This window comes from Lepidochelys kempii, chromosome 7 (genome assembly GCF_965140285.1).
Source record: "Lepidochelys kempii isolate rLepKem1 chromosome 7, rLepKem1.hap1, whole genome shotgun sequence".
Classification (NCBI taxonomy): Eukaryota; Metazoa; Chordata; order Testudines; family Cheloniidae; genus Lepidochelys; species Lepidochelys kempii.
In genome coordinates this window covers 107,629,644-107,654,167 of record NC_136386.1, presented here as the reverse complement: position 1 = coordinate 107,654,167, position 24,524 = coordinate 107,629,644, and the positions used below count along the sequence as shown (strand labels likewise).

General features: G+C 36.0%; 1 protein-coding gene across 5 annotated transcripts in view; it reads left to right on the top strand.

Annotated features, from left to right (window-relative positions):
• Positions 1-13,721, top strand: part of WDR11 (WD repeat domain 11) — a 72,730-nt gene extending 59,009 nt beyond the window's left edge. For 2 of the 5 annotated variants that reach the window (XM_073354200.2, XM_073354199.2), the window contains exons 20-29: positions 1,668-1,776; positions 4,396-4,458; positions 5,696-5,803; positions 6,778-6,949; positions 7,391-7,486; positions 8,508-8,673; positions 9,632-9,729; positions 11,363-11,508; positions 11,961-12,043; positions 13,226-13,721. In XM_073354200.2, the coding sequence (XP_073210301.1) occupies positions 1,668-1,776; positions 4,396-4,458; positions 5,696-5,803; positions 6,778-6,949; positions 7,391-7,486; positions 8,508-8,673; positions 9,632-9,729; positions 11,363-11,508; positions 11,961-12,043; positions 13,226-13,380 (1,196 nt within the window). In that variant the 3' untranslated portion in view covers positions 13,381-13,721. Of the gene's footprint in view, positions 1-1,667; positions 1,777-4,395; positions 4,459-5,695; positions 5,804-6,777; positions 6,950-7,390; positions 7,487-8,507; positions 8,674-9,631; positions 9,730-11,362; positions 11,509-11,960; positions 12,044-13,225 lie in introns of those variants that run through there. The other 3 variants (XM_073354202.2, XM_073354201.2, XM_073354204.2) reach the window with 2 other exon arrangements.
• The last annotated feature ends 10,803 nt before the right edge of the window (positions 13,722-24,524 follow it).

Below are 24,524 nucleotides of genomic sequence, written 5' to 3'. Positions count from 1 at the left end.
GATCAGTTTTATAATAATAGGATATACAGCTTTTGATATTTCTAAATAACTCATATTTTGCTTTTTTAGTTTTATCTGCATAAATATGCAGCAAATGAATGTATAAATTCATTGCATTAGAACAGTCATTCACATACACAGCATGAGTTTTAGTCATGTTTGTCATACATGAAAAATTGCTTTTTTTATACTGCTGTATATTTCCAGAGTTTGAATCCTGCTCATTGACTGGTTCAGTGACTGGCCAACGTGGATGTTTCCATGAAATTGTAGAAATGCATCAGTTTCTGATAGCCTTGTTATCTGACTTTTACATGTTTTTAGCTAGCATAAGTTCTTACAAAAAATTGCTTTTACATTCTTTTGTCTATGGGATGAACTGTGCAGCTAAAATGGTTAATACGTAAAATCGTGACTTGAAGATGATCCAGTTTTTTCAAATTGTGGGCCAATCCCATTAAAATCTTTGAGACTACTTGTGGAGTAAGGTATTACTTAATGAGAGTAAGAGTATCATCATTTGATGCTGTGTTTGATAGATATTCTGATTTAATATACTTCGCTAACTTTGTCTAAAATAAAAATGGATTGTTTTCTCCTGACACTATGAAGGCTATAGTTTTGACGAAAGACAAGTAACAGTGGGATCAGCATCATTGAAGGATAATTTAGTTATCATAAATTATCTTTTGAGACCTGAAAATTAAACTGTGTCAATGCATATTTATTTCATTAACCTGTTGTGCTTAAAGAACAGGGTATCACAGAGTCCAAGAATTTAGTGTGATTCAAAAAAGGATTAGACATTTATAGCAATAATGAAAACAGTCTTAGGTTACATGAGATAGATAGAAAATACAAGAAATAAAAGCCATCATAGTTTTGTGTTTAAGCAAACCACTAACAGTTGGAGGTTAGAAAGAAACTTCCCATAGGAGCAGATTATTCAATAATTTTCTAGGACAGGGAATCTAACCCCTTCTTCTGGAGCATCTTACTGGTGTCAGAGACTAGATACCAGACTAGATGGACCACCAATCTGATTCATTATGGCAATAGTTAAGCACAAGTATCCCTACTGACCAGACTTTTTGAGGCATTCAGTATTGATATACGTTTAGTTTAATTCCCTCCCTATAAAACCATATTGATGCTTCCTGTTTTCAATACAGATATTCCTGAATACTGTGATAATAACTGTGATACAGTTTCACTGGAGTCCATAGTAATTGTGATGTGTAAGGATGAGGCATTCTGGCATATCTTGTATGAATTTCTTTCACATCTGCTTTATAGAAGCATCCTGCCATATACATCTCTGCTTAACTCAAATTTCACTTTTACTTTGCAAGTTCATCTGCAACCAGATTTTAACTAAACTAAAAGCCAAAGACCGAGGAGACCAGGTTCTGATTGTAAATGTCTAGTGACTAACTGTATCTCCTAGAAAATCTTTTTGCTCATGTGTAGCAGCAGACTTCCATGTGCAATGATCCATGCTGTACATCTGGGATTACAATCTGGCCTAACATCTAATATTTTATCTTCTGTTACAGGCAGCTACCTATATATTTTATAGTTGTTAAATGCTATGTCATTAGAGGTTAGCTACTCATAGCTCTTGAATATGACTCATTTCCCTCCTCACTTTCTTTCTTCTATTTCAGAGCCTGTGTGGTGCCCTTATCTCCTTGTTCCAAGGGCCTCATTAGCTTTAAAAGCCTTCTTGCTGCATCAGCCATGGAATGATAAATGTACTCTAGATATTTTACACATGTAAGGCTTTGTTTTAATTTTCTGTTCAAACTTTTAACTGTTATCACATGCAGGTCCCCTACGTATTCTTTGGGAGGAGGTTGTTAAATGGGTGAACTTCAGCACTTAACGAGTAGTCGGAATGGAGGGGCAATGCTTCCCTCTCATCAGACCAGAGCGATGTGAGGTCAAAGGTTTGGTTTATTTCAAGTGGCACCAACCTACCTTCATCTTCGAAAACAGCCCCTATGTTTTTAAGACAATAGCAATTGTCTGTACTCCGAATTAGAAACTCATGCAACATATTGCATCAAAAAACAAAAATGTTTTCATTCTAAAAGCAGGTGATTTCTAAGTTAGAGGTGGCCACTAGAGAGTAATTCCAGCCCTTTCCCCTACACTAATGATCATGTTTCCTCTTTAGTGGTGCAGATTCCTATCAGAGTGGAGCACCTTATAAGGATGTAACATTTATTATTTATAGGGCAGTAGCTTAGACCCCATGAGGATTGTTCAGGGCAACATACAGACCATAGGAAGATGCACACCTTGCCCTAAAGAGTTTGCAATCTAAGAAGATAATCAATGTACAAAATGATATGGTCAATATATGCAAACTTATTTGCATGATATATATTATTAATATGGCCGTAATGCAAATGAAATATAAAGTACATAAGTCTAAGGAGGTGGAAGCTAAAGGGGCTAGGCAGGATGCCATCATGAAGCTTGAACTCCTCAAAGAGAAGCATGATGGTTTGTGATGAGATGGAGAGCAGTGAGTCCATTGGGGAGCAGATGATTTCAGCTTTGAAAGGAAGGGAATAGGGAGTTGAATGGGGTATTGAGCAAAAATGGAAATGGAGTGAGAAAAAGGAAGGGGATGCAAACAGCAAGAGAAGAGAAGATAGACACTTCCACTGCAGCCTTTGGGAGCCATCTCAGGGCTTGTCTATATGGACACTTAGTTCATGGCTAGCTGGAGTCTGACTATACCTTTCATTAGCCTGCCGTGCTCTAAGTGTCCAGGTGGACTGTGCTGCCATGCTCTAAAAATTCCCTTGTATGCTTTGATCTATGCTGCCTTGAAACAGAATACATTAAAGCTCAGTTGGGAATTTTTAGTGCACAGCAGCAGGGTCAACACAGACACTCATTGTACAGCAGTCCAGTGTGGGGTAGATTCACACACAAGCTTGCTGACAACTAAGTTTTTGTGTGGGCAAGCCCTCAGTTTGGAGGATGTGAGAGAAGTAAAGACTGCCATAAGAAAGAACAGCTGCAAACATGCTGGCCTACATTTTCCAAAGTGAGTAGTGATTTTGAGGGCCTCTATTTTTGGGTGCCTAACCAGAGACTCCTTAAAGGGAGTGGTTTTCAGAAGTACTGAGCACCCACCCTCTGAAAACTAGGCCCCTTTCGGGTTTCTCAAGTTGGGCACCTAAACAGTAAGGCACCCAAATTCATGAACCACTTTTGAAAATTAAGGCTACAGTGTTGTACGGGGAAATCTAGGTTTCTATGAGTTCAAGATGGAAGGGAGTGAGAGGTGAATAGATTGGAGATGGACTTTTTATGAAAGCGGGCATTCTAGAATACAGTAGAACCTCGGAGTTCTGAACATCTCGGGAATGGAAGTTGTTCATAACTCCGAACAAAACTTGGTTGTTCTTTCAGAAGTTTACAACTGAACATTGACTTAATGCAGCTTTGAAACTTTACTATGCAGAAGAAAAATGCTGCTTTTAACCATCTTAATTTAAATTAAACAAGCACAGAAACAGTTTCTTTACCTTGTCAAATGTTTTAACTTTCCCTTTATATTTTTGTAGTTTACATTTAACACTGTACTGTACAGTATTTGCTTTTTGTCCCTGTGTCTGCTGCCTGATTGCATACTTCCAATTCCAAATGAGGTGTGTGGTTGACTGGTCAGTTCGTCTCTCTGATGTTTGTAACTCTGAGGTTCTACTGTAGATGAAAAAGAGGTGGAAATGGGGGTGAGATTGATGAGTGAGGGACCAGTGTGGGAAAGCCATGGTAACAGTGGGTACGTTGGGCATAAAAGATAAGAATAAGAGGATGGTCAAGATTGGATTTATTATTGCTGAAAATAAGCAGGAGTAAGCAATAGAGAAAGAAGAGGAGATAGGAAAAGAATTTGTGAGACAAGTGGGATTGAGGATTAGGAATGGGCAGGCAACATAAAAAGGGGGAGACGTAAAGGTGAGTGGGTAAGAAAGAAATGCGAAGAGAAAGGAGACAATAACAGAGATGTGGGAGTAATGAGGGTGAGCAGGAATGAAGAACAGGCCATGAATAGTACTTCGAAACTAGTAACTGATGTCCAAGATTTTCTGTCTAAACTGTTTTTTTTATTAAGGACATGAGAACATTAAGTTGGCTTCCACCATGTTTCGTGTTGTACCTAGCCAACACTTTTCCACCACTTCAGATAATATTGCCAATATAGTTATGAGGAAATATAAAATTATATATATATATATATATATATATATATATATATATATATATATATATATATATATATATATATATATATATATAAAAATATAAAATAATTTATAAAATATAAAATTAGAATATATATTCCTGTTAAATCAAATGTTTTCTTTGCAGTGATTATCCAGAGAATGAAAATATTAAAAATCTGCTTCAAAAACAGTTGAATTCATTGTCCAAGTAAGCACCATTTTATTAATGTTTTAACAAAATACTGCTTTGAATGAGATTGCAGCAGCAAAAGTTGTAATGATTGGTTTTTCATTTAGCAGCCACTCTGGAATAACTTTATTTTTGTATTAAAACATTTGATTGTGCTTAAAGATAAGTACTTGTTACAATAAATGAAATTTAGCTTACTTCATGACCTGCTTTGTCTAATGAAAAGTTAACGGTAGCATTCTTACCAAATCGGAGATCTTTCTTAAAACAAATTGTTTAATATTGGCTTGACAGAATAATTTACTGTATTAAACATTAAAGTGGGATGAAACTCATGCCTAATTTGAGACATTTAGGTTGTCACATTGTTGATGCCACAGACAACGGTGGCTGCCAGCCAGAGGCCCAGGAATACTCAGCATTTAAATTCAAATGGCATTCACAGTTTATTGGCAACTGTTTCTCAACATGTCTGCTCCTCAGAGTGCTGCCTGGGCCAAATGGGTGCAGCCTATTAAAAAAAAAATGTATCATTCGAAACATTATGCAGAATTTTAAACCCTATCCAGAAAAATATCACATTGGTCCTTTTGAAAATCCTACCCTTTCAAGATAAGTTACTCTTCATGGGTGAAGTTCATACTTCTGACGATATTACATCAGTCTCCCTGGTTGCATAGCCAACAGATGGCAGTACATTCATTTAAACTATTAAGGCAGCCTTTGCAGCCAAGAAACTGGAAGCTCTTCCCCTTTCCTCCCCTCTACCCAAAAAAAAGGCTAATTTTCTTTTGTATGCAGAAAAATTTATGCAAAACCTGAATTCATAGATTTATAATAGATGTATTTGTTGTCCAGTGACACCATACAGATTATATTTACATAATTATGACATTTATTAATTTAATTTTATAATATTTAGAATTGCTGCAAACCAATATTACAGCTTCAGGTATACTCTTCTGGTAGTTCACATTTATTGCAATACATGTAAGTCAGAAGGCATTCTTGACAGACTGGTTTTAACTATTAAAACTGATAAACAGTGAATTGCTCCTGTAAAGATTTCGACATACTTAAACTTGGTATAATTCCTATTGCCGTGATGAAATATTGTTTGATAGAGGCCTTTGTTCAGGTCAGCATGAGATAAGCTTCTACTTTCCTTGTCCGACAAGAAGAAATAAGTCTTGTTTTCATTTGTAAACTTTAATTCCTAGATGTAATATATAGTACTTGTTTTTTAAAAATCCAGCACAGCATATTACAGATCAGATATGGCTTTCTGCTTTTGCAGTGACGTCAAGAAACTTGTGCTTGATCCTGAATTTACTCTATTGCAGAGATGTTTACTGATTGCAAGGTAACAGAGATTCAGATGAAGTCGAAAGGTTTTTCTAAATAATCCTGACCCTGTCAGCACTTACACATGTGCTTAACTTTAAGCATGTATATAGTATTATTAAAATGAATGACACTAATGATGTGCATAAAGTTAGGAATGTGTATGTATTTCAAGGATGGGGTCTAAGTTATTATCTTAGTGAATTATTTGTATTTCCACTGAGTTTTATATTACAGTGAAAAGACTCCTTTAACGTGATTGAACAGAATTGCATTTTAGAAAGGTATAAGAAACGACCGTACCCACAGTGAAATAGTAGTTGTTACTTGTACAATGCCCAAAAGTGTATTCGGTACTTTACTGGAATATAGAGTCCAATCTCTCTCCCAAAGAGTTTACAACCTAAAACCTAGGCCCATATGCAAGCAAAGGAAAAGAGAAAGTGGGGCTCTTTTTTAATTCCATGACCATTGTCATGTTGTTGCTCTGCTCAAATGATAATTTTTAACCTGTTCTGCATTTTTTAGTTGCTTCTAAGCTTTTATGATAGATTTTTTTCCTGGTGAAGCGTAAAGCAACCCAGAAAATTAAGTTGAGGATAGATTAAGTTCTGAATGCCTTCGCTAAACTAGTTTGTGGAGAGATTTACTGAGCTTTAACTAACCTTGTAAAAGTCTTTCCTCCAACTGGCTACTTCCTAGTTTGTCGAACATATTTCAAAAGAGATCATTGTTTGTGATGTCATATATAAGTCTTATTGGTAACCCACAATATTTGTGATGCCAAAAAGAATGTACCTTATTCTCTGAATAAAGAAATTATTTTAAAATACAGAACAATTACTAGTAGTATGTGGAAAAAAATCTACAATGAATAAGTATTATGGTTACAAGTGATTGTATTGGGGGGTGCTGGGAATTTAAACTAGTCTGATGTTGTAGCTACAATGTATAATGGTAGGGTTTGCTTCATTTTGGTTTTTGACTTCTCAGACTCTATGGGGATGAATCAGAACTGCATTTTTGGAGTGTTGCTTCCCATTATTTGTACAGTTTCTCTCAGGAAAAAGCACAAACTACAAAAACTACAGATAGTCTGCAAGAAAAATTAATCAACCCGTTGGATATATGCTATGACATACTGTGTGAAAATTCCTACTTCCAGGTATTGAAAACCGTTTATAAATAATATTTAGTAGGTGTGTGACTAAATCAACAAAATGACGAGCATTTCTTCCCTTTTGAATTTAAAGCTCCTACATATAAGTGCCTCACTTTTATTTCAAAGAAAAAGGTGCATGACTGTGTGTTAATAATGGAGTTTTACCCTTATCTCAGTGTACTTGTTATTTGAACTTAAAGCACTCAGTACTATTTAAAGGCTGGGCTTTCTTTGTGGTTTAATAAATAAATAGTATCATAGGCTTATAAGATCATTTGTATGTACTTAAAATTTATATATATATTTTAAGATCACATATTTTTGCAGGTGTTTCTAATTCATATTATGGAAAAGTATATTTATATATATATATATAAAAATATATATTTCATATATTAGCTAGTTTATTCTCAGATTTGTAATCATTTTAATTTTTCTCTGCAGAAATTTCAGCTTGAAAGGGTACATCTACAGGAAGTTAAAAGATCAACCTATGACCACACCAGGAAATGTGCTGACCAGCTTCTTCTCCTGGGGCAGGTTTGTGGGTGGCTTGTTTGTTTGTAATGTCCCTTACCTGTTTCTGTGGGTTTTGTGTGTTCTTTTCAATACTTCCTCTATCCAGACAACATTATGTCTATCTTATCTAGGCTGAGTTTCTTCAAGCTAGCCTACATGCAAGACCCAGTCTTGGCTAGACAGCTGGGTAGTTGTTCCACTGCACCGTCTGGGTCCAATGAAATGGAAACAGAGTTAAGTGTCATCCAAATACGAAAATCACCTCAACACCCATCCTTCTTTTGGAACTCCACGTGGATCTTTCTTCAGTCAGATGACCAAACAGACACTACCCTTTGAGTTCTCTGAAAGAAAATAATCAAGCTGCTCAGATAGCTTAGTATTTGCAGGGAAAAACTGCTAGTATTGGTATGCAAGTTTACAAGAAGACATAGTGGTGTCAATGACTCCTGTCAAATCTAAAAGATTTGACATGAATAAAGAGATAATATACCAACACAACCAGTGCAGCCTAAAATCAGATTTTACTAAGTATACATAATGCCTTTCATATTTCTCCATAATTTGTTAACCTATCAACTTTAAATACAGTGAATTTCAAAAAAAATGTGCTAGGTTATTGCAGGTGCCACCCTTTGGGTATCTGACCAGTTTCTTTGCTTATACAGTCTTATCTCACCCCTACTTTTTAAGTTGCTTTTCTTTCCTCCGTTGCTCTGTGAAAGACCACACAAACAGGGAAAACTGCATACGCAATTTATTGTTTCTCCTATGTAGGCCCTCTTTCTGGAAAGCACTTAAGCGTGTGTTTTAACCCTATCCCTATTCAGAGCATGTGTGCTTAAGTGGTGTCCTAAATAAGGTGCTATCTTGAATTGGGACTATAGTCAAGTTAGTATACAAACTTGAAAAAATAGATTTTTTCCTTTTATCTCTGTTACTATAACTGTTTGTTGTTTTTTTTGTTTTTGTTTTTTTTTTAAACATCCAAACAAAAGTGGGGGGGGGTTTAAGATGATGTAATTTGATTTTTTCTCACCAGACTGACAGAGCAGTACAACTATTATTAGAGACAAATGCAGAAAACCCACATTACTACTGTGATTCACTCAAGGCATGTTTGGTCACTACGGTCACTTCATCAGGTCCTTCTCAAAGCACCATTAAACTGGTAGCAACCAACATGATAGCAAATGGAAAGCTAGCAGGTAAAATATGTGTTTTCCTTTTGTTTGTAAGCAATCAATACTGATAATTATTATGGAAATTAATACGGTTAGACAAAAAGCCTCTTTTTTACAGTAAACCATATAGGGTGCTTATTTTATAGGGTTTGCAGATGTACAAAAAGCATTAGACATAATTTTAAGTACTTCAAAAGAAGGCTGAACAAGTCGGTCTATTTTTTTATTGCAAACCATATTCCAGAAATGAACCTGTTTGCAATTTATTGCTAATCCCAAAGAAGGTTGCTGTCACATTCCTAATGAAAACAAAAGCATATTTATTGGATAAAATTAAAACACACAGGTTGGAAATGAAAGGCCTTCTATATTTCAGTTTGTTTCAAACCCATTAATATATAAATAGGCTCTTAGAACTGTATCTTTGTGTTTTTCTACCTCATGTAATAGATGCTTGTTGTAAGGTGACTAGAATTTCTGAAGTCATGTGGTGGAACTACTTATGTTTATAGGTGATTAGACATTTCTTAAGCATATTACTCTGTTTTGTTAATATTTTTTTTTTAGGGCCTAGGCTACTTTTTGAAAAAAAAAAGTTAAAGGATGATTTGCAGAAATCGAGCTTGTTGTTTGGTATAATTCTGTGACACTGATTAAGTCTACATGGTCCAATGATCTCCTTAGCATGTCTGTTTGAGGCAAAGAGAAGCAGAGGAGAGGTTAGAACTTTGTGGAGCATTTCTAAGCTCTGCAGATGTCATGTAAGGCAAAGGGAGATGGTGTCGTGGATAACCTTCAGAGCTCCAAAGCTCTACAATGCATGAAGAGGTGGGTGTTAAGAACTGGAGACTTTGTGGAGCTCCTGTATCCCAAGAGGCAGCAAGTGGCCCTTTCTGAGGGATCTGTTGCATTTAAATAGCAACTTCTTTTTTTTCCCATTAGTTAAGAGTCAAGTTTTAGGTAATCTACTTCTATTTTCCAGAGGGAGTGCAGTTGCTCAGTCTAATAGATAAAGCTGCTGATGCGTGTCGTTATTTGCAAACCTATGGAGAATGGAACCGTGCAGCATGGCTTGCAAAAGTATGTAATTGCTCAATCCAGATTATTACCCAGATAGTACAAAGAAGCCCTGCATCAATTTTTGGCTTATTTTAAACTGCAGTGGCATTTGGTTTTGTTTATATACTGTCAATGATTCAGTTAGCTCGCAACTAAAGTACACTGATGACTTTGTTATTATATTCATTGGTTACGGTCTACATTTTTTCCCATGACCTAGTCAACAATGCCACCTGTAACTATCTCTATATCTTTTACTTAGTAGTAAAAGAAATTTTCTTTACTTCAACAGCTTGCAGAACATTGGAAATAAAATAAGTATAAATTAAACTGTGAACATAAAAGGCCTGCCTCAAGACGTATATTTATAGAGATTAGTGTGGATTTCAAGGTCCTTCAGACTTGAAGAACATTCAGTATCAATTCAGAAACATATCAATGAGAAAAGTTCTTTCCAATGCATTAAGCTATAATGTCCCAACCCTGCAACTGGATCATTGCCGGCAGACACCTTCTCCCATAGGGAGCCCCAGAAGGTCTCCCTGTGGGCACAGAGGCCCACCTGCATGGATCAGATTGTAGGATTGGGGACTAACAATGGTCAAAATTCCCAGTTTTCAAGTTTGTCACCAAAGATTTGTCAAAGACATTTTAATAACCTGTTCTGATTGTTGTCTACATTTTTCTTTTGTAAAATTGTATATCCCTTATGTGATTTATTTTAATGTCTGGAAAAAAATAAAATAATAAAAAGATAATATATTTCACTTTCATGGGTGTCTATCCTAAAGTAATAAAAATTTCAATCTGTTTAGCTATTTCACTGGTAAGAGGTAAGGGAGTGGGGCAATATAGATTTTTCCAAATCGATGAGTCCCATTTTTATTTGCCCGTTTTGGTTTTTTAGATCTTCAGGAGAAGTTGACATTTCTCCCATTGTATTTAATTCCTTGACACTTTTGATTGCAGTGAATCCTGTTAGTACAGTGGCTCTGTCTTTCCAGACTAGTGTACCCCTTTCAGGAGGCTAATTTATCTTGCGTATCTCCAAGATTCAGCTCACTTAAAAACTACTTGCTTACAAAATCAGACATAAAAATACGAAGGTGTCACAGCACACTATTACTGAAAAATTGCTTACTTTCTTAGTTTTACCGTGTAATTATAAAATACATAAATTGGAATATAAATATTGTACTTACATTTCAGTGTACAGTATACAGAGCAGTATAAACAAGTCACTGTATGAAATTTTAGTTGGTACTGACTTCACAAGTGCTCTTTATGTAGCCGGTTGTAAAACTAGGCAAATATCTAGATGAGTTGATGTACCCCCTGGAAGACTTCTGCATACCGTCAGGGGTACGTGTAATGGAATGCATAGCAAGCAAGCCTGATTTCCTATGTCAAGGTTTAAGTAATCTGAGAACTTTTTTGTGTTTCTCATTTTCCTCATTATTACCATTCTAGGGACCAGTGAATTTGGGAAGTGGTAACTTGAGAGAAACTCTGAGTAAGAATCTGCTGAGTTGTAATGAAGTTACAATCAGATAAAATCATGTAGTAAACTTGTACGTGGCTTGTCATGGAAATGTTTTCTTTCGTTATATAGCAGTTGTTGCATTCAGACTTGGGTCTTCTTTATCTCCCAAAGGTTCGTTTGAATTCAGAGGAGTGTGCTGATGTCTTGAAACGTTGGGTTGATCACCTTTGCTCTCCCCAAGTTAACCAGAAATCCAAGGCCATCCTTGTCCTCTTATCGCTAGGATGTTTTACAAGAGTTGCAGAGATGCTGCACAGGTAGAACTGAATGAGCACATTCTCTACACTGCTTTGTCCAAAATTGTCAGCTGAACGTATAATCAGGAAATGTGTGTTTTTCTGTGAACTACTTACATTTAATTCATTTTTTGAACAATTCATTCTGTTTTATTTAGTTGACAGTTACTTCAACAGCATGTCATCCTTGTCTATGTGCTTGTACTGATGCTTTTTCTGTAATTTCAAGGGAACATGTTGGCATTTTAAATTTTCAGCAGCTTTTAAAGGTGCCAGCATCTAAACAAGTGCTAACATTTTATAACAGCTGTTACTCAGAGCTAGTAAATTGAACCTTGTCCTTTCAAAACTTTAGCATCAAAGATCAACTCATTGAATACTCTTGAATTATAGAGTTAGGTAAGCCAGATCAAAATGGTTTGAACTTTTAAATCTTCCTGTCCTAACAGTTTGTTTGTTTTTCTTTTCAACAGCATGAGGTATTTTGATAGAGCTGCCTTATTTGTTGAGGTGTGTCTGAAGTATGGCACAATTGAAGTTAATGAAGTTACAAATATCCTTTTCCAAAAGACATACGGTGAATGTATATGTGTGTGTGTGTATATCTATATATATAAAAAAATCAGCTAGTCTGTACAGGAAAAGAAACTCCTAATAATTATGTCCCCCAGGGTGTGTACTGCACTTCTTGAAGGAACAACAGAATAAGAAAATGCGTGGAGAGAAAATATACACCCAAATCATAATACCAGGCTCTTCCTGTATTCTGTTAAATCAGTGGCACTGGGAAACAAACAAGGGAGCAAGAATAAGAGCAAACCTATGGATGCTACTACCTAAATTCACACCTTTAAATTTGGGAATGGAGAAGGGAGCAGATGGCAGAGTGTTGATGCTGATGGAACTTGGGCTAAATTGCTGGTTACTGCTGGGCACATAGCGAGGTTGAGCTAGCTAGGCTAATAAGGCAGTTATCTTTTTAAAAATTGTACGCCACAATGTACATTGAATTTCAGGTCTTTTGGCACACTCCCCTGCAGTGTGTGCTGGTAAGAATATTTTTTTTTTCCTTTACTAAAAGGATCATCAGTTTTGAGCTTGTAAGAATTATGTAAGTTATAAATCGAAGTGTAGTGTGAGATGAAAGCTTAACAATAAAAAATCCACCTGAGAACTTGTTTCTTCCAGTGTATACTTCTGCTAACGTGTTGAATCTTGAAAATTGTAGCCATTATAAAGATTTTTATTTACATGAATTTTGGGATGACCTGGGTGCTCCCAGCTGACAAAGCCACAAGTGAGTCCTATAGATCATCCCAAATTATTTTATTGCCAATATCTTGCAGTCTGTTTGCTAAAAATGGGATCTGTGTACCATAAGAAAACTCAAATATGTCCAGACAAGATATTAAATTTTGTATTGTTGTATCTGGGTGTTCAAATTAATTTCCATAGATCCTCATCAAAATTTTGCTGTTTTTAATTCGCTGCCATTAGACGATCTGGAAAAATGGTGCTGAGCAGCTATTTGTAAATCATTTGCATTAGGCCTTTTGCCTTAATTTGTGCATAGAGGTTATATTTAGATGATATTTGGTATCTTGTTCCAGAAGTGAACAAGTGATTAACAGCAGTGTTCAGTATTTCCTGCTTAGACAGGGGTTGGTATAAGAGAAGCCTGGTTCTGAGCCTTCTCCATTATCTCTCACTTCTGTTTTCCTTAACCGTCATTTACATAAACTAATCCATGTAGTATTTGCGGATTATGCCAGAAGTTTGAAGACCTTGGGTTTTAAACAGGGTGCTATTATGTTTGCTTCAAAAGCAGGAGCATCTGGTAAAGATTTATTGAATGAGCTTAAACAACCTGAAGAGGAAGTGACTGAAGAGTGACAACTTTGTCATAAAAATATAAGATTTCCATCCGATGGGGTATTTGTTAGTTACATTTCCAAGGTTAATGAGATTCCATTGTATGAAAATATCCTTTCTCTTGGACCATTACATTAGGGATCATATATATAGGATGTTTCATTTGGACGAGACTTTTTTTAAAAGATGTATGTGGAGACAATGATAAGAACTAGTTAAGACAGAATTTATTTTTAAGTTATCTCAGATTTTTTTTTAATTATCCTCACTTCTGAGAAGAGGCATAGAAACATCTGAAAAATCATAGAACTGGAAATGCTTTTAACTTTTTGATCCTAGGCACAGAGATCAAGGTTCCAGAATTTGCTAAAAGATTTGTTAAATTTGAGGGAGGGCTACTTTTACTTTTTTAAGAGACCTTTATAGACATTTGGAATTGATCATAGGTGAGTTTATGTGCATATATTATGGATTTTGTACATTAATAAGAAAAATTAGTCAAGGAATAAATGTAAATCACAAAAACATGCAGTGGTTTTCTTGCCATGAAAACCATAATTTTTGCCCAAGCCCCATAATTATTTTGGCTAAGTGCAGCGTGTTTTGACATTCTCGAAGTGGGCTGTGCATATTACCTTTGAAAACTTTAAGGACAAGAAATCTTTAAAAAGTACTTACAAAATTCTCCTTTTTAACTTTTCAAAACCCATCAAAAAGTGTTTTCTTCAGCGCATTAGTGTGGTTATAATTTTTAAGGCATTCCATTCCTTATTATTTTAAATGTGAACCTCCTCCATGCCTTAAGGACTAAATGCTGCCATGCACTGTACTGTTCAGTTCTTAAGATTAAAAGGAGAGGAAAAGATCCTACCACACAAGCTGCAGGGCAGGATCTCTCCACAGCATTCAAGATCACTAGGAGAAAGGGCTGCTAACACGCATGCTCTTGCGCCTCTTCTGTGGTTCAGGAGCTATTGTGGCGTAGTTCGCTGTTGAATGTGCTGCCATCATCAGTTGGTAGAGAAAGCATTTTACGGAATAACGAAGTATAGACTTCAGTATGTCATTCCCTACCTTACTGTGAGGAGGGATCCCCTGGTTGACAGGACTTAACGTAACAGATAATGCCTCTGGCAGCATCTCTGCTCCTGATTGCTGTGCCAGCCATACAGTATTTGAGCCTCAGCATAGGGTATTTTCCAGAACATCCTAGCTGCTTGTTTGACCGTGTTCTTTGCATTACTGTTGCTTGTGGCAAACATATCTATTTTACGATTGCATGGATTAAGAAGCATTTTACAAGAAGTCTGCTGAAATATGATTTGCCTGGATTGTGACACTGGACTCACAAAATGAAGGTAAAGGATACTGAAACTATGTCAGTTAAGGAACCGTTAATCACTTAAAATTAAGTTACTGTCACTAACTAATTTAATAGGTGATGCTGTAAAGAAGCAAAGCACTTAAATCTTCAGAGTGGTAGCTCAGCAGTTGTTTTGACTTCATGCATTACACCTTAAAAGTAACAGAACATAAAATTTCCCCAGGTCTCCATATTTGTTTACATCTCTAACTCCAGAAACGTTTTTAACTGTAAGCCAAAGTGGCATGTATGATAAAATTTCAGTACATGGTGGGTTTTATATAAATAGAAAAACATTTCTATAAACAGGAAACTGAATGTTTTAACTATAACGTATCTGACTTCTTCCTGCCACATGTTCCACATACCATAATGTACATTCCTTTAGTGTATTATAAACCAAGTACATATAATTATGTTAGCTTTGAAAAATATATACAATAAAATTTGCCTTAAGCATTTATTTTGCCTGACTCATAGTTGAAAAAAAGTTAATGTAACTACTAAGGATTAAATTCTGGCACCTTTACTTACACTGAGTATATCCAGAATTACTCATGTTCTTTTCAGTGTGAGTAAGCATATCAGAATCTGTCCTTAGGCAAATCCTTATAGGCATTTCTCAGTAAGTCTCTGAAAAAATTCTGCATATGCTTTAGTGTACAGTTTGAATTTTAAATCTGTGATTTCATGTTATGAAAAAAAACTTATTGAAAAAGCCTTCCTCCTACTGGATGTGTTTCTGTGTGCTTCGTTTTTAAGTATGAAGGTTGTACATCTTGCACAAGGTTACCTGATTTTTGTTATCTTTATGCACAAATTATGGACAGTGTAAAAATCATTCCTAAAATCCATTTGGATATGAACACAGTCACAGAATGTAATTAAAAAATACTCTGACAACCACTGTGGTGTGTTTGATTTAATTCAAAAATATTGCAATCACTATACTTAGCCGAACGCTGCCTGTATCTCCTTTTTCTTTTTCGGTTAAAATTACAGTAGGACACACCCCATCCACTCAAAACCTTAAAAGCATGGAAAGAAGTTAGGGGAAAGACATGTGTATCCCTTTACACCTTTCTGTTGTCTACACTGCAGTAACACACTCAAACACTTCATAAGGCTTTCACTTCCATCTCCCACCAATATCAGAAAGCATTATGTACCTCAGCTTCCTCAAAATTTGCACTCTAACGTGAAAGCTTAATGATGACTATGTGCCTTGATATCGATTATATCAACAGATCAGCACATCTGGCTGTCACACATTTCATGCATTTGGGAAGTTATTTTGCTGTAACACTCTGAGGTCTCTGTCACTAATCTCCTAGTCTCTTCTTTCCGAGCTCAGAGAACTTTTGTCTAGGTTTCAGGGGTATTGAGGGAAGGACTCTCACTCTGGTGTGCTGTGTGTCGCCCTTACAAGTGAGTGACAGCATTCCGAACACAGCAGATTCTTTGTCAAATTAAAAATCGTTGAGTTAATTTTGGTGAACAAACTTGACATTATGGCTTAAATACTGTAAAATACGTTGTGGACTGATATTCCTGATGTGTAACTGAGATTCTAGAATCAGTACAGCAAAATGTGGCCAAAGGACAGGTCCTAGAGCGTGTGAGATTTCTTGCAAAATGGTACAAATAAAAGTGAGATTGTCCAATCAAATAACTGCCAAAATGGGTGATTTTTAAACTCTTGTTTTTTGTATCTTGTTTCTTGTATTTCTTTTATTATCAAACCTCCATGAAGAATTTCAAATGGTGTTTGCTATCTATATTCTGTGTGTTTGGTTTTTGTCATTTCATTGAAACTTTTACAAAATAAAGATTTAAAGCACCCATCAAAACAGAACTCTCTAACACAGCCTTAAGTATGATGCTGCTGCACCATAGTAACAGTGAAGAAACATATAGGAATTAAGTTTGCAAACAAATATGCTCCATAATTCTTTGAATATCTATATAACTAGCAGCTTTTTTATATCAAATCAAGCTTGCTGTTGGTTTTCTGAACGCGTGCCCTTTGCCAGTTTTGAAATTTACTTCAGAAGGACCAAAACCCCTGCCTCTAATTAAGGAGTCTGACCAAGCTGTTTGAGTGTCTTGATGGGGAGCCTGCAAAATACACTTTTTAGAACACAAGTAGACTTACAGTAGTGATCCCTTCTTTCTCACCCGTTGAAGACAGCCTTTAGTCTCATTGGATGAAAAGTTGTCTATTTTTTTAGCTCTTTGAATTACTTGTATATGACTCTACATAACCAAATAAGCTTTTTTAAATTTGTGCAGCTGTTGTCTGAAGCTCATTCAGTCCCAGCTACCGTTCTCGGAATCAGAGAAACTCTTCTGTTTGCATAAATGTTGGGGGACAGCTGTAGTAAGATTTTAATTTGAAACTATGTTGTTTGATCGCCTGATCCTGTGATAAAACAAATGAAGTTCAAACTATTTTAAAAATGGCTCCTACATCAATGATAACATTCTTGTTTTAAGATTAAATGAAATGTCCAGAGTGTACTCTTTAACAACTGTGTTTTAATATAAGCAAGCCTTTAGAGTTGCATTATAAAATATTATGTTGCAATAGAGGTAGTCTGTGTAAATTGACAATTAATTACATGAATTAAGTGTCTAAAATTGGGTAGGCATCTGAAATACTTTGATGTGTATACTACATATATATTTGATGGGCATATATCTATGGAAAATGACAAACTGTTAGCATGTATAGCAGAACAAAAATGATTAGTACTATATTGCAAATGAATCATTAAATTTATTGAAATTTAAAACATCTTTGAGAGTGTGCCAATTTAGAGACTTTGCAACCAGATAAAGACATATTATTGTACATCAAGAAAATCCAATCCAGGATGATGATGTGATCAATGCCTGAGTAACTAGTCTAGGATCTCAGTTGTTTTTGCAGGAGCTGACCCTGGGGACAGGGAGAAGAGAACATTCATGACCCTTGAACAATGAATTTGTTTAGTTTGGATGATCACTAGCTGAAGCTAAATGCAATTCAGTAAGGATTCAGCTAGCAATTGATTTGGAGCGTAAAAGAATAATTACAATCTGGCAAAGACTTAATGTTTTGGGTTTGTTTGTTTTTTTTAACAAATGCTTATCTTTAAACTAGAATTCAGGAGAATACTGTTACTAGAATGAGTCCTGCTTGAGAATGGAATCCTTTAAGGAGTCTGGAATGGGAGGTAATCAATCTTATGGCACCCATGTATCATGGAGCACCTATGAACTCGTATCAAGGCACTAAATGCTTTTTAGTCTGATATGAGCAACAATTATTCCATTTTTAGCTCAGCCAGAAGGCAGAGTGCCACCTATTTAAGCAGAGTCAAAAAGAAAAGAACTAAGGCACAGAAGAAAACTGTTTGCATGCCAGCACTTTTAAATGTGGTCTAGTTTGCTGTTCGGTTTCTTGATACTGCTGTATGCACAAATTATATTTTTTATCCAAAGAATTTTCCATATTTTTATGATGTAATAATGTGTGAGGAAGACATGTCTGTATCTGATGAAAGCATCAAAACCTCGGTTATCACATACAAACCAGAAACTACTAAATCTATTAAATTTAGCTTCATTGGAGCTCATCTGTAGCTGTCATATATCAACAATTTAATTTCTGAAGTGGATAATTTCAGTTAATATATCTAATAAAATAAAAAAAATATTTCCATTTTCTTTTAAAGACATAGGGCAATCTTAAACTTTGGGATACTCCACCAAGTTATAACTGATGAGAGTCCTGTTTACTGGAACACTTCATAAGAGACTGGACAAAATTCTGACAAACATTACTCTTGGGAGCAATCCAGCACTGGTAGAAGGATGACAAATGAGCTAATAGCTCTTTTTCTATCACTATGATTGTTCACTCATACAGCACATCCAATTCACAGTGTAAACGTTGTGTGTTGAGCAAGTGCAAAAATTGCAGTATGCAGATCCGGAAGAATTTTGCCTTTATTTGTCTACTGGATCAGAGTAACAAAGCAAGAAGCTTTCTTAATCAAAACATTGCTTATTTGCATGCATGATCAAGTTGACCAAAAACAACGATATTGAGAGAATTAAAGTCCAAGACTAAGGTGGTTGCTTTTTTTTTTTTTAAATGTCTGTCTTTTATGGGTATGCATACTGAGTTTCGAATAGATTCTTGTATCAGTTATCAAAATGAAAGAGCTCTTCCAATTTATTTATACATGATCTCCAAAAACAAGTGTATCTTAGTCTAACTATTTAAGAAAGTTCATTTACTTTTAGAGTGGGTTCTATGAGCTGCTATAGCAGTGAGTTCTAACTGGCTCTAGGAGTGAGATGTGAGAAAGTGAGGTTCTTCAAGTGATTGCTCATGTCTACTCCAAGAGGTGATTCCAATTAGGTGTGCACGCGCCTAACTGGAATGGACATGAGCAACACATCTTGAAGAACAACAGTTACAAGAAGGTTAGTAACCGTTTTTTCTTCGAATGATTGCTCATGTCCATTCCAATTAGGCACACACACATCTAATTGGGAATCACCTATTGGAATGAACATGAGCAACACATCTCAAAGAACAAAGAACTAACGAGAAGGTTAGTAACCGTTTTGTTGATTGAGTGATTGTCATTAAGTTTTCATGGATGTTTCTCCTTTGCTCCTCCTCTAGCCCCTCCTGAGTTTGATTTTTGTTTATATAGGTCACAAGTGACACTATACTATGAGAAGATGGAAAGCACTCATGTACTTGACTGATGTTTGATATCTTCTGCCCTTAATGTTTCATGTCTTTTCAACTGTAGTTTACTCTAGGCAATGTAACTTAATTCACATATGCAGGGCCGTCCTTAGTGGGGTGCGGAGCCTGGGACAAATCACCCCACACCGGCTTGGGGGCCCCACTCTGCATCAGCGACTGGGCTGGTGGGATGGATCCGGCCTGGTTCTGGGTTGCAGTTGCAGCAGCCAGGACCCCAGGCACGCAGGGAGCAGCACCCCCAAGCTCCTACTTCCCATGCCTACGTCTTCTGGAACCAACTGCACCGGCTAATTGCACAGGCCCTGAGCAGTCACCCTGATTCGGCCTACCCAAGGGACTGCTCTGCACATATGGGTAGAGATGGCACCCAAAGTCTGCACCCAGAAACAAATTTCCCCAAATTTAAGGAGGTGATTGGATCCAGGGTTTTTGTTCAGGCCCTCACCCTTCACGAGGAGTCACTTCTTATTCCAGTAGTATTAGCGTTGCATCTCCAAATGCAATGGATGGAAAACTATTTTTGCTTTGCTTTGCATCAGATGGCTTCTACAGTTCAGTGAAATCCACTTAAAATGAACTTGGATATAGCAAAACTCCAGTTATTAGTGAAGTAGGATGATTCTCTTCAATGCATTTAATAGGACTTTCTACTTAAATTGAAATTTCCCTGCATTGCACTATAAATGGCTTCCACCGGGCTAATCCCTTTGGAATATATTTACATTTTGTCTTTATGGAAAAAATAACAAATGTCCAATAACTAGGACTCATTTATGCTTTTGAGGATCAATTTAATTACATCAGGGAAAGCCTCTTAGCAATCTACTGTTCTTCAAGCTTTGGGACAGATTGTGAAACTTTTGCTCACACTAAGTAGCACCTTTCTCCACAGTAGTTTCTTTTACATCAGCATAAGTTATTCAGTAGGAGTAACCTGGTCATATGTTCTGTGTCAATACAGGTGAATAAGGAACTGTGAAATATAAGCAGAGGTAAGGAAAGTTAATTTACAGGACTAATAATCAAGTTGGGTTTGTTAAGGTCCCAATCCTTCACAGACTTTCATATATTTAACTTTATTCACTGGGACTACTAATGCTTTTAATTAAATGTGTCTTTGCATAATCCTGGCCTAAATGAGATCATTGGTAACGTAAAAGCGTGACCCTCGTGAAGACATTATGGAAAGGGAAAACAATTACACAGTTAAGGAGACCAAAAGGCTGTAAAAGATACCACAGGTAATTTGTTGGCAAAAGAGAGAAATGATGCTACAAATAAAAATGGACTTTTCCCTGTCTGTTCAGAAAGGACAGTTGGGAGCAGATGCCAAATATTAGAATGAATTTCCCAGTAGAAGTAGTACTGAAGCAAATCAGTTAAAGGATCAGAAGGTACAGTGGTTAATTAAACTGGGGCAAAAAACAGAAAATCCTTTTGATGTTCTTAGGTACTGTCAGGAGAAAAAAAAAGGCAAAATATTTTAAAATACTAAACCAAAAACCAAAAGAACATTGTAAATGAACACTAATGAATAGACTCTGAAGGGATACTTGCATGTACTTAAGGGCGAAAGCTTAGCTTTTTTTTTTTTTTTTTTTTTTAAATCATAAATTTAAAATACAATTCCATGGAACTGGGTCGTTAAACAGTCCTCTTTGAAATGTGCTAAAGCATGGGAACCAAAAAGACAACTGACTAAAAGCAGTCAAACTTAATCAATCTATTTTCATTGTCCAAAAAGAAACAGCAAAAATAGTGAAAAGTAAAATAAATTCTTTAAAACTTTATTTCAGATTTAGTCCCCAGTGCTGCAATTGTCTGCATGTGGGTACATGGCAGTGCCAGAGAGCCCAGCCCTATTGAAGTCAACGGGGCACCCTGCTGGCAAAACATCCCCACACAGTGAATTAGAGTCCGTTAATTACTGTATCTACGATGGCAAGAGAACCACAGGAAAGGCCTTAAAAATGTGAAGTTGGAAGGAAACTCCTGTTTGGGGAAACTTAAAAATGCACATTTGAAAAAATGTTCTTTTGTTTGGAAAGCACCTAGGGTATTTCACAACAGAAATAGTATCAGTAGAAATAAACAGGTTCATTTATGGTGTTTCCCTTCATGATCCTGGGTCCTTCCTTTTTCATTTTCCAGTATGTGCCATATGTATGAACACAAAAGTTTGTTCTTTATCTGAACGATGCCAGTATCTTCATCTTGGGCTTGTCCTACGTTGTTAACATGCCAAAATTTTGAAAGGGTTTAAATACCTACCTTTTAAGGTGTCTATTTGACACTAGAAAAGGGTATTCTAGATTCTAAAGCCTAAGCAAGGGCTTCAACGCTTTTAATATCCTAGGGTGAGATTTTCTAAAGCGATTTAGGGGATTTAGATATACATCTTCCCTTAATTTTAAGGGAAGATGTATGTCTAAATTCCCTAAATTGATCTGAAATCTCATCCCTAAATTCTCTAACGGACAACCCAGCTACTGCAAATGCAGGGTACTTTTGACTTGTTTGTCTTGCTATTCCTCTGCAAAATATTTTCCTGCTATGCTGTTTTCCTCTAAAGCATTAAACAGTGCCAGATTCAAGATGCAGAACTTGATAGGTTTAACCAGACTGGATACAGTCCATCTTCCTATTTCGGAAGGGTGATCCAAAGACAGATTCTGCCTGTGTTATTCTACCTGGCTTTTGACAAGAACTTAGTATGTCTGCTTCATTTCAAGAGACTCTACAAAAGTACATTCTGACAATTGAGAGGAAAATTATTAATTTCTATATTGTAAATCTTGACAAAAGCAAAGAATACGAAGGGAGGTTGGTGCAGGATGGACACAACCTGTTTTTTAAGAAATAAATATCAAAATGTGAATGGTCCCTCTATTCTATAATAGAGAACCCTGATTCTTCCAGTGTGATATAGTACAATGCTGTTCCTTCAATCCATAGCAGTGAATTAAGCTGTAATGAAATAAAATGAGCGGATAATTTAAATGTAAATACTGAAAAGGGCCAAATATAGCATATTACTGTAGGTTATAGGACAGTGTGTATTGATGATACATTATAATTGATACCACATTCTTCTGAAAAAAGAAAAGGAGGACTTGTGGCACCTTAGAGACTAACAAATTTATCTGAGCATAAGCTTTCCTGAGCTACAGCTCACTTTTGGTTATCATCCGATACAGAACAGAAAAGGGTACAATCTTTTATCCCATCACTTGTCTGGCATTGTATTCAGAATGTCATAAGCTTATCCTAATTGAAGCCTTCAGAATGTATCTTCATTGAATTTAATTCTGATTTTTATAATGGATTTTTTTTAAACACTTCTAATGGCTTTCTGGCTTAGGCAATACCAATTGGAGAAAAGGAAAAAAATAAATATTGAAGGGGGGAAACAACTGTCATATCCAATAGGCAATAACCAACATAAACTTTTAGGGGGTAAATAGTCGCTGTCCTAAATATAGGGAATATAAAGGTCAATTCCAATAGCTACGTCCAAGATCTTGGGTCAACTGGAGTCATGATGTCAGTGAGTGAATTTTCATTATTTTCAAAGGGATATTTGGTCCTAATTTTTTTTATTTACTGGAACAAAGGATCAATACCTGGCCTTGGAGCAAAAGTTGGAAGGACAGGAGGGATTGTAAAGTGTCCATAATTGGCAGGTAGGTGGGAATGACTTGAGATTACAGGGTCTAATGCTAGAAATATAGTGTGTGTTGGCTGTAAAAGTTTCAAAACTAATGTTACCCAGAGTTTTTAGAACTCACAGCAGAGGTAATTTAACTGTTTCTTGTTAAGCATTGTTAGGAATAAATTAATGGGGGCACAGCTTGTTTGATAAATTATTGACACAAGCAAGAGGCTTTTATTTAAAACTTTTTTATTAGGTTTTAAGCATTGTGTGTATACACATGCTGTAGCAGTAGGTTTAGAGCATTTTAAGTATTTGTAGTTATTTGAAAAGTTTGAAATGGTTTTGAGGAATTAGAAGCCAGGCTTTTGGGGGCCCTCCCTTTTGTTTAGCTACTGGGGAATTTAGGTGTTAAATTTTTGATCAGAGGAAAGGTTTTTTTGGACTGCTCTAAAGCAAATTGCTTTGCCTAATTTTTATAGCTAATTTTAAACAAAGCACATAACATATAGTGACTCCCTAATGTGTTACCAATTTTTTTACTTTCAGCAAATAATAATCTCTCTTATTATTAAAGCATTTCTAATTATAATAATGAAACTTACATGTCAAAGGTGACAGAGGTGCTCAAGACCAAGGTCAGCCGTCCAAACATTCCTTTCATTCTTACAATACATTCACTTTTTTGTTTTATTCTCCCATTCTGATAGCAGAACTCCAAACATGTAGTTATTTGGCCTTTCCTCTCAGGGCCTAAGATTTTCCTAGTTATGTGATGTTTGGCTTTCAGCTGGAAGTGGCTGAATACACAAGATGGCTGACTGCAGCACTATCAAATTCCGGGGTACATGCAGGAATGTCAAATTCTGGGGTAACACGGGCACAGTGACAACGGCAATGATATTTCGAATAGTTTAATTTTTCAAATGGTTTAATCAACCTCAGTTAAAGGTTTTGTTTTTTATGAGTCAAGTACCATAAGATGAAGGTGTGTTTATTCTATTTCATAGGTGCCTTTTTCTTCATTTGGCAAATAACATTTTCTTATTTCAATGTAATTTCCCTATAAGTTTGATACCCTCCATTTCCATAGCTGTTTTACAGAGAGTTATTCAGAGTACTAGCATCCTGCATGGTTGAAACCAGGTGCCAAAAAGGGGCTTTTAAAGAAAAAAGTGATCTTGTTGACATTTTATTTTCTCTGTACCACAACAGGAGATGGTGTCATGCTATATTAGACTAGTCTAGCTTCTGGTTCCCTTACAAGTGCTAATAAAAAGCCACAAACAACATATTTTAGTTGACAGTAATTCTGATGATGGTTTGTTTTTCCAGAGCAATCATTGTCTCAGATGCCTTTTTCATAGTCTAGAGGTAGA